The sequence below is a fragment of the Mesitornis unicolor genome, unplaced genomic scaffold, assembly GCF_000695765.1.
Source record: "Mesitornis unicolor isolate BGI_N332 unplaced genomic scaffold, ASM69576v1 scaffold47319, whole genome shotgun sequence".
Lineage (NCBI taxonomy): Eukaryota > Metazoa > Chordata > Aves > Mesitornithiformes > Mesitornithidae > Mesitornis > Mesitornis unicolor.
The window spans coordinates 1-10379 of NW_010207490.1; the positions used below are offsets into that span (position 1 = coordinate 1).

At 46.9% G+C, this 10379-nt stretch overlaps 1 protein-coding gene across 1 annotated transcript; it reads right to left on the bottom strand.

Moving 5' to 3' along the window:
• Positions 1-5853: 5853 nt before the first annotated feature.
• IRF1 (interferon regulatory factor 1) lies at positions 5854-10266 on the bottom strand. The gene is made up of 9 exons (XM_010192127.1): positions 10177-10266; positions 9245-9344; positions 8857-9033; positions 8511-8560; positions 8250-8385; positions 7951-8073; positions 7121-7152; positions 6389-6521; positions 5854-5954 (listed from the first exon to the last, which is right to left on the bottom strand). The coding sequence occupies exons 1-9, from the start codon at positions 10261-10263 to the stop codon at positions 5854-5856; spliced, it is 939 nt and encodes a 312-aa protein (XP_010190429.1). The 5' UTR covers positions 10264-10266.
• Between the last annotated feature and the right edge of the window lie 113 nt (positions 10267-10379).

The window sequence follows — 10379 nt, forward strand, 5'->3', positions numbered from 1 at the left end:
TGTGATTCTGTGTGATTCTGTGATTCTTCAGTTATCAGCTTTCTGTACCAGAAGGGATGAATAACTGTCTGGTGACCATGCAGAAGCAGACTCCAGTAACTTCTGGCACCAAGGTTCTGGCCCACACTGGTTTTGGGTGAGTGATGAGATCTAGCCCCTTGCCTGATCCCTGGCCCCCATAATCTCCTGTCCCTGTGGCTACAGATCCTCCTGGCTACCCCATTGTCCTGGTTTACTGGGACAGAATTTTAGAGCCAGTTTTCTGTTGAGGAAAACTGTGATTTGTTGCTGCTGTCATGCTGTCTGGGATTTAGCGCTGCTCTTCACCTTGCTCAGCGAGGCATTGGTGGAACGAGCGAAGGATTGTCCATGCCTGGCAGATCCCAGCCTTTAATCCCATGGTTTGACACCTCTGCTGACACCCGAATGATGACTGAATACATCTGCTTGTGGGCTGAGCATGTTTTCTAGGGTTTTAGGTGTTTTATGGCTTCTGCTGGCTTGGGTTGATGTGGTCTTTGAGTGCTCAGCTCATGCCATGCTTTTGTTTGGACTCTGGAAAGGGCCATGGGAAGCTTTTCCCAGCCGCTCCCCTCTCTGGTGGAGCCACGCTAGGACGAGACGGCCACCCACGGCCCAGTGCAGCAGGGAACCGAGCCAACTGGATTTGCAGCCTGACGTTATTGGCTGAGACCAAAGGTTAGAGGGGAGTGACACAGCGTGTGAGGAGCTGGCGCTGCACGCACCGTGCTGCCAACACGAACACGTTCTTACTAATGCCTGGTTTCTGTGGTGTGTGGGGAGGCTGGGGAGGGATGGAGTGAGTTTAGCAGTGGGAGAGATATTGAAGGGGATGGAAAAAGAGTGCTGAAGTGTGGTGCTGCAGTGAAAATGGGTACAGAGTGGACTGGAGCACTTGATGTGGGAGAAAATACAACTCTCATACAATTCATCCATGAAAATGTGACTTTCTTCCCTTTCTAGGGAAGATTTTCTCCATCTAAGCTCCAAAACTGACTTTTCTACAGACAATGTGTCTTCCTTTGGCCCATCCAGAGAGATTCCTGTCCTGCAGAAGTTTCTGTCCTCCTTGTGCTGTGTGTACAAATGTGGGGGGGAAATGGACCCCTGGGGAACCGGAGAGGAGGGATAACCCAGCATAACAGCTGAGAAGTAACGTTTGCAGTCCAAGACGTTTGGTTGCTATCTAAGCAATAGTTTGCCTTTGCACCACAAACAAATATGCCCTTATTTTTTGCAGTTATAAATTCATACCTTTGGTCTGAAGGCCTGCTGTCCTTTATAGGTGTGATACGATAAATCAGGTGACTGCCTGGAAATGTGTCTGGTTATCAGGATTCAATCACCACGGCAAATAAAGGTGAAACAATAATTGCAGGCTCTGCTGCCTGTTGGGCAAAGCTCATGCATGGTGCCACTGTTCTGGGCAACCAAGAGCAAAAGGTTTCTAATTTAGATGGCATAGGGTCGAGCTCTGTTGCTCCTAATGAGCGATTAAATTGCAAGCAACGTGCTGAGCATTGGGGAGGAAGTTATGTTCCTCTGTAATTGTGGACGGACATTTTAACGAGTCATTTGGACAAAAATCAGGGGAAAAGCAAGAACTCTATTTATAGGTCAAGGCTTTTCTCCAGGAAAAGCTGCAGTTAACGGATGTGTCCTAGCTTTGCCTCTGCAGCTCTGAAAATCTGTTGACATGAACCAAGGTCTTCTGCTGCCAGGATGCTGCAGCAGCAAAACCTGCGCCTGAGTTGCTGTAGGGTGTTCCCAGGTTCGGGTGGTGGGACTTTTTCTGAGGCTGTCCTGGTTTTTTTCAGGAGGTTTTGTCCTGTTGGCACCCTTTCAGGACATGGTTTAGCGGGCATGGTGGTGTTGGGTTGGTCGGTGGACTGGATGATCTTAGAGGTCTTTTCCTACTTTAATGATTCTCTGATGTTAAAGCTCTAAAACTATGAGGACATTTTGGATTTGTTTTCAAATGGTTTCAAGATTTGCAAGTAAGCCTCGGTTAGTGATGGCTGAAGGATGCTGTAAGTGATTGAGAGCCAGCAGCATCACCTCCATTCACTTCCGAAACGACCACTGATGGCATAATGACTTCTTTATGTTTGCCACCAGAAAGAGGTGATCTCTCTTTCTTTTCACAACAATCCCCTGGCCTATAGCTCTTTCTCACTTCATATAAGGTTCAGAGCACAAAAAAGAGCTGCTTGCCCTTCGAGCCCTGCCCATGAAACCTTCCCTTTTATTGCTTTGTCTGGGTTTGGCAGCAGGGAGCTCTCGCCAACGACCTGATCTCCCGCTTGTGCGTAATAAAGGTGAAAACAACTCTCGTTCCAACACAGGGAACCCGACTGAAGTCTACTGGGTTGACCGAGAGCTTGTTTAGCCTAGGCAAGTTCAGAAAAATACAATGGCAAGGGTTTAAAGGTGTTTTCCTCACATAGCGTATGCAGGAGCTTTATCCTAAGGAGCTTGCGATGCTCCTCTGGGTACAAACAGCCTAAAAGTCTCCTTAGTTTGCGTTGGGAGAAGAAGTGGGGCTTCTACAAACCCCACCTGCTCCTGAGCTGATGGAGGAACTGGGCAGGCATCAGCTTAGCAGCCTCTGAGGCCAGAGTTTGGCAACTCGCAGCCCTCCTGAGCTGGAGCTCAACTCTGCTTTTATTTCCCCTCCCAAAGAGGTCAAAACAACACAACAACAAAATACTTGGCAGTGATTCACCCAGGGAAGGAACCGGACGGATAAATTCCACCCGGTCACAGGATTTCACCTCTTTTCACTGGCAAACCCCAAACATGCAGCCGGTCACGCAGGTACCTTGGCAGGCGGCGGAGGAAAGCGTGGTCCTGGTAAAAACACACGTGGAGTGTGTCTGTGGTCCTGGGTGCAAAGCACTGGCTGCTGTTTTCTTCTGTCCTCCAATCTTAGGCAACCTTTTTTTTCTGTGAAAATTTAAGAGCTTGAGGGTTTTTTTGAGGGTTTTTTGTTGTTCTTTGATTATTTTTTTTAATCAGAGCATAACTATAAAAAGCTTGCTCTTTTGAATGCATGAATGGACAAATTAATCTCTACTTTATTTTTAGGACTGTTTGCATCGTAGAAAGTTTCCCTTCTCTTTCCCAACCCCTCCCCCTCATGTCTAACAAACTCGAAGCAGTTCCTAAAAAAAACCTCAATTTCCTCTCGTGTTGATGACACGCAGATGCTGTCCCTTCCTGGGTGCATGGATGCATCTCTAGACCCAGCAGCTGGATCCAGCAGAATTTTAAGTGTGTGTGATCCCAGGTGGATGTGGCCTCTGTGCCGGGGGCGTTCCTGGCCGGATGGGCCCTTTCCACAGACTGCCCAGGGCAGTGGTGGAGTCACAGTCTCCGGAGGAGGTCAAAACACGTGTGGATGTGGCATTTGGGCACGTGGTTTAGTGGCCATGGTGGGGTTGGGTTGGCAGTTGGACTTGATGATCTTAGAGGGCTTTTCCAGCCTTAATGATTTGATGATTCTATTCCCCAGAGGTGGACCCTCAGACCAGGTACCCTTGCTAGGGAGCGTGACTGCTTGGGGGGGACAGCCAGGTCATTTTCCCCCACTGCTTCAGCCCAGGATAAGGCTCTGCAGGAAGCTGCTCTGCCTGGGGCCACCTGGAAGGGCACTGCCTGTAGCTCCTGTGTTGGGTCATCTTACAGATAGAGCCAGTTAATGACTAACAGGACCGCAGCAACTCTGCCCAGCCTCTCCCTGCCCGTGCTGCCCATCCACCTTGCTGTGCTGTATCCAAGCCTTAGAACTGGTCTGGATTTGGGACCCACCACCACTCACTTCCTATGGCATTTATTTTCTTTTCCTTGGTAAACCCCACGTCTGTTCCTATGGCTCCAGGTCGAGTCGCGGCAGAGCCTGTGCAAAGGCAGTAGGAAATGTCTGTTTTGTTCCAGCCCTTTGGGTTGGGTCTTCCTCTCTCACAGCTTGATGTTAGATTGGATATTAGGAAAATTTTCTTTACTGAAAGAGTGGTCAAACACTGGAAGGGGCTGCCCAGGGAAGTGGTGGAGTCACCATCCTTGGAGGGGTTTTAAAAATTGTGTAGATGTGGCACTTGGAGACATGGTTGAGTGGGCATGGTGGGGTTGGGTTGACTGTTGGACTTGATGATCTTAGAGGTCTCTTCCAACCTTATTGACTCTATGATTCTCCTCAGTCTGCCCGAGCGAATGAAGTCATTCCCCAGAGGCCGTGGTGACACAGTTTTGTTCAGTTCAGGGGTTTTCCAGGCTGTGTCAGATACCGGTGGCTGCAGCTGGAGACACGTTGTCAGCCATGCTTTTCTCTCATCTCCAGCCCCCGATGATGCATGTCAGCCTGAAAACACTGCAAATAAATAAAAGAGAGGAGAAAACCAGCTTCCTTTCCCCTTCCCTTCTGAACTGTGCACGTGCTTGCTTTGTTTAGTCAAACCCGAGTTATTTAGTGAGGTCTTATCACAGAAGCTGACAGGGCTACTGAGAGAGGTATCCATAGCAAGGACTTGGTGAAAAGAGGGGTTTTTAAAAATAGCATAGCCTGTAACCCTGCTCTAAGTCTGATGGTTGCAGAAGATGGCAGATACAATCCAACCACCCTGCACAGGACCTGGGCTTCCTTTCCTGGGACAAGCAAGATTTTACCCATCAGATGCACTAGGAAAAGGTGGATGTAAAATGGGAGCAAAGTGTGCTAAATTCCCTGTGCTTTCATGAGTCATGAAAAAACCCCCTCCAACTGTCTCTGTTTGGGTATTTTCAAGGAATCTGGAACGCGTCCTCAGAGCTCTCCCATGAGAAAAAGTAAACATGTCATATACAAAACATTTTTATTTAAACAAATATACAACACTTTATATACAAAAATAAAATTTACACAAAAATAAGACTATAACAGCTTAGTGATTTGATTCCGATGTATTACACCTAAACGAGAACCTCTGCCACCCTGCACCCTCCTGTGTTGCAGATCACTGTGTACAGTACTGTAGGGATCCTGGCAGGGTGCTCAAAGGGGTCTCGGAAGGGCACGGAATAAATAAAAAGCTCTGCCCCTATCAGTGCAAAAATGGTTTCATGCAGCAGCTCTTCAACGATTAAGTGGAAGTGGATACAGCACGCCTACACGCAGATAGCATCCTATGAGCGGAGCCGGGTAAGTGTACTATGTAGAAGCAAAGCCTAAACTGAATTTTCACATTTTATTGGTCTAAACTATTTACACTATTCTGAAATATCTGGAAGATGAACTATATGATGGAGTAAATCAAAGAAGAGAGGCCCAATTAGTGCAATTTTTTTCCTGACTAAGTGTAATGACAGTTGTTAGGCTCAAGGTCACCAGTGTTGCACAAGGAAGCAGCAACCAAACCGAACAGGCAAGAGCCTCGTCCACAGCACCTCTCCCATGCGCTCCGGGGTAAAGTGCTCAGCGCATCTCACATGGAGGACAGGGACCTCCTTCCTGGGGCTCTGGCACACGCCACCAGCCAGTGGTACCCCACCAGGTTGGACCCCCAGCGTAGCGGCACCTTCCAGCAAAAGCTTCACCTCCAAGGCGATGACAAGGTGTGCATACTGCAGCTGAGCATCTCCGGTGCTGGGAGTCCTGCTACTGAGATGGGAGTCTTCTTAAAACTTTTTTTTCCTTATAATGAAGTTTTTCTCGCTAACTTGTTCAGGCCTAAAAGTTAAACGGAATAGAAAAGCTACTTTCGTTGCTCAGTCAGTAACAAACAATTTCTTCCATTCTCTTCAAGGTTGGCCAAGTTTCTAGCCAAGAGCAGTTCGTGGCCGGAGGAAGCCCGAGGTTCACAAGCCGCAGGGAATGGCTTGCATGGTAGGTCTCATTGTATCCAGCCAGGAGAAGTCTAGGATGTTTTTCTGGTCAAAAAACCTGAGCTCTAGCTCTCCTAGACAAAATAAACCAAGAATGAGTACTGAACTGCATGCAGCAAGAGAAAAATAGTGTATATATGCTATATATATTTAAAAAGTTGAAAGACTTCTCAGATGTTAGTAAATACCTTAGACTAATATTTTGCTGAGGTACTCCAAACACTCTATTAAACTGTCCCATTTAAGCTATTGCTAGAAGAATTCGCTGGTTGCATTGCAAGGAGCTACTGAAAGCTGCCACAGCTTACACGTATATACCCATATAAGACAAGTCTGTAGTATGCTATATACTCTTAATGGAGGCATTTTTTTCCTTTTCCTTTTTATGAACAAATCCCTCACAGCCTCCTGCCAGGCTACTTGGCAATCTCAGCATAGGTTTCTCTGCTCCCTCCCAATTAGCATGTTTCATGAAAACCCCCATCCGCAATCACTGAGGCCCCTGTACCTGAAGTGGTGTCGACCTCTCCGTCCTGCTCCTTGTAGTAAGTGTTACACATGGTCTGCGTGCCCGGCTCGTTGGTGAGGAAGCCTTTGCCCCCGACGCTGGTGGTGTGCCAGTCCTGGGCTGGTTCCAGCAGCTGGAAGAGAGCACAGAGACGGTAAAAGCTGTTCCTTCTTTCTGTGAGTGCAATGTTTTATTCCTTTCTTTTTATTAAAAAATAAGTAAGCAAAAAAAAAATCAGGTCCTATCTTCTTCTGCTAAATTATATAAAACTGTTTACGTCCAGTTAAAAAAAGTTAATGCAAAACAGGGAGGGCTGGAGCACCTTCAGAGATAAGACCCCCATCTTATCAGTGGAATGAGTGTGACATGTCTGGAAGCACAGATTAAACGTCATACATGTCAGTGGTGGAGGGGAGGACAAAGTTAAAAAACTCTAGAGAAGCATTGCAGACTCCAATACAGCCTCCTCTACTTCTAGCAGTACTCAATGGCTTTCTCTGACTTTCACATGAAGAGTACATATTCCCATGGATGTGCCCTCTCCAGCTCATGTTTGAAGTAGCCACCTTTATGTATCTAATTTTTCATGCTTCCTCATTAAATAAGGGTCTTGGATTACATAAATGCACGTTCAGCTGGTACAGGACCAGATCAGATAGCTGCTTCCCTTCCTCTCTTGGTGCAAACAGCAACCTTGGCCGATTTTATTCTGATCAGAAGGGCTGCTTTTACCTTAAAAATGTGCGAATTCATTTCCTCTTCATCTGTGTTTTGTAAGCACATTTAAAAAAAGAGAGAGAGAAACAGACATTAATGTCAACTTCTCATGTGTTAGCCCTCACACTTCTGCTTCCTCACCACACAACCCACTTCAGATCTCCTGTCACACAACATCACCCCGTGGATGGCACCGAGGGGCTGATGGGTTTGAGGCAGGAGACCCACCAGCAGCTCAGTGTCCCAAACTGCCCAGCCCTTCATCTTGGATGCTCTTCAACAACCACGCATTGGGATGCACGGCTCTGATGCCCAAGACCCACCAATGCAGTGCCTGTTTGGTCTGTGGGAGGACGATTTGCACCCCAAGTAAAGGACCACTTGTTATATCCATGATAACTTTTTTGTTTCTCACTGGCAAGTGCAGTTACCTCCTGTGTCATTATTGTACCTAACTCTGCTCTGCTTCTGGCATTGCCTCCTTCCAGCTGCCTTGAGAAGCCCCAGTTCCACTCTCCCAGCTCAGAAATCTCTCCTTTTCTTTATGGGTTGACCTGTTCATGCCATTGCACTAAGCCTGCAAGGCAAAGCTTGCCCCTTTGCCCATGAATGCAAAGAAAATGGCATTTCAGAGCCTGTCACCCACCAGCAACCACTTCTGCAGCTCATCCCTTCTCTAACCTAGCCAGTTTAGTAGCTCCAGACACCCAAACCCATCAGGTGGAGGTTGGGTTTTCTACAAAGCACCTCTTGTTTCTCCTGATTCCCCAGGCACTCCTTCATCCTTCTACCTTGCCTCCAATAGACCAACGAAAGACCAAGGCAGAGAAAAAAGAGCAACCCACCTTCGGAGGACGAAGCCAGGGGAGACACCTGAAGCGGGTAGAGGTCGTTGGTGCTGTCAGCCATGGTGATTTCCATCGGCCTCCAGTCAGTCAGGGAGGTGCTCACCTCGCACGGGGAGAGGTCTGTGGGATGCATCAGGAAGAGTTGACCCTCAGAGATGCAACCACCTCTAATTCCTCCCTGCCTGTCTGATAGTGCAGCCATCACCAGCCCCAGGAGTAATTTTTGGGCTTTTGGCGCAGAGATTGTGGATTTAGCATGTTCCACTCTGCTCAGAGAGCCAAAAAGGGCATCTCACCTAAGGTGATGGATGTGCTCTCAACCTCCACTTCCTGCCCCGAGTAGTCCTGAACGGTGTAGCCACTGTGGTCATCTGGCAGGGGGGTGCTGGTTAGGCTTTCTGCTGACTCCTCCGCCCTCATCTCTTCATACGACTACAAAAATAAGGGCAAAGCATGAAAGACTCATCTAAGAACAAAAAGGTTCCCATCTGAAAAAAAATGAAGCATGAAAACCACCAAAACCTCCAGCGTTTTCAGCTACCGCTGCAGACACATACCTTTCTCTTGCTCCTGTTTCTTGCTTCTCGTGAAGACTTTGACTTCCTTTCTGTTAAATAAAAATAAAGACGAGTGTGAGAAAGGGCTGCACGACCAACGCTGTAGATAAGCGTCAGCTCTTGCAGCTTTGGGCCCTGCTCAGCAAATTCTGCTACTGCTGTCAGCAGCAGCAAGTCCTGGTCACCTTCCGATAATGTCTTTAAAAAATTTGGGATAAAATGAACCATTGGTACAATCTGTTACCCATGGCAGTAACCAGTGACTAACTCCAGTAGCCCCAGTGCTCCCATCTGCTCTGTTCTGCCCCTGCTGATGCAGTGCTGGCTGTTTAAGCCCAGCACTCACCTTTCTTCTGATCCTTCGTCAAGGGCGGCAGCATCCTGTAAACACGGACAGCGCTGGAGCCTTTGTTGATGCTTTTATCCTTCACTTCTTCGATGTCGGGCAGGGAATTCATCGCGCAGCGGAAGTTCGCCTTCCAAGTTTTCGGGTCAGGGTCTTTCTCACCTTCTTTGTATCTTCCTATAAATAAGACAAAAGGTGAATATTCAGACTTTCCATTGCAGTGCTAGTTATTCCCACCAAAATTTTAAAAAAAACCCAATAATTTTTCTATTTTCTCTGATGTATATTCTAGTAGTTAATATAACCACCTGAGGTGTAAGCCACGACAAAAAAACTGCCTTGTTTGAGATGTTGATGTGAGTGATGGGAATTGAAAGCCTGCACACACCTGTATGAATGGCCCAGCTCCGGAAAAGGCAGGCGTCTTTCTCCATGTCCCAGCCGTGCTTCGCTGCGTGTTTCCATGGGATTTGAAACATCATCTTATCCTGTAGTTAAAGCAGTGGAAATCTGAATTAAAAAGCAGCATTGCATGCCAGTTTGGAATGACAGATTTAATCAATCAATTCCCAGTAGCAGCTCAGAAACTTTATAGACCCTCTGCTCTGTGTCTTATCTAAGGGTTCCATCTCTTTTGTTCAATGCATCCAAGTGTTTTTGTGAGTCCTGAAACTGAGAAAGCCACACGTGATACAGTGCAGTAGAAGCAAGCAATACTGGCAACTTTATCCCAGAATCATTTGAATACATTGTATCTAATCTATTAGAGTGTAATAAATTACAGCATATTTTCTAGGTACTCTCTGATCATAAGATGTGCCCATAAGATCCTGCAGGAATCCTAAGAAAAACGTGTCCTGGCTTCAGTATCACCTTGGGATGAAGATGGAAACTCAGCCTAGCAATCTCGCCCTCTGCTACTGGTACAGGGATGCCCCTTCCCAACCAAAGTGACACAAATCCAGAGCGTCTTTCAAGCCAGATCTTAAAACTGGGAGCAACTGGGGGTGTGAGAGCAGCTACTCAGCTGGGACAGGAGAGGGGACTTGGCTCACTCAAGTCTTGATTTGTAATTTATCATTACCCTCCTGGGAATTTTTCCAGGGTTAAAAAATGGCACTACTACACTGTGTACCAGCCAGAGTTAACTCTTCTGAAAACAAAAATAGTGGGTTTTTTAACATAATGCTTGCGAGTTTTCTTCATGTTCTTCTTTCCTTTATGATCTTGAATCATGGTTAGTGTCATCTATGAACAAGGATGGTTAATGGTACAGAAGTAATAATAATGATGGTAATAATAGTAATAAACCACCCTCACCTTGTTAATCCATATCAGTCCTGGTATTTGATTGGAATTAATCTGCATTTCCAACCAGGGCCTCATGCGCATTCTTGACACCGGCATGTTGTCTAGGAACGAAATAACAAGTCAGCAAAAAACTCATCATTATCTCACCCACTCTGCAATGTGCCTCCTGTCCCGCAGGCATTGCCACCACCGCCATCCATACCACCACAACC

Excerpts from the sequence above, each read along its gene's own strand:
- IRF1 (XM_010192127.1), bottom strand. The coding sequence starts at position 10,263 with ATGCCGGTGTCAAGAATGCGCATGAGGCCCTGGTTGGAAATGCAGATT. Across the intron at positions 9,345-10,176 it reads GACTGATATGGATTAACAAG|GATAAGATGATGTTTCAAAT; the intron begins GTGAGGGTGGTT and ends CTTTAACTACAG. Across the intron at positions 8,561-8,856 it reads GACGAAGGATCAGAAGAAAG|AAAGGAAGTCAAAGTCTTCA; the intron begins GTGAGTGCTGGG and ends TTTATTTAACAG.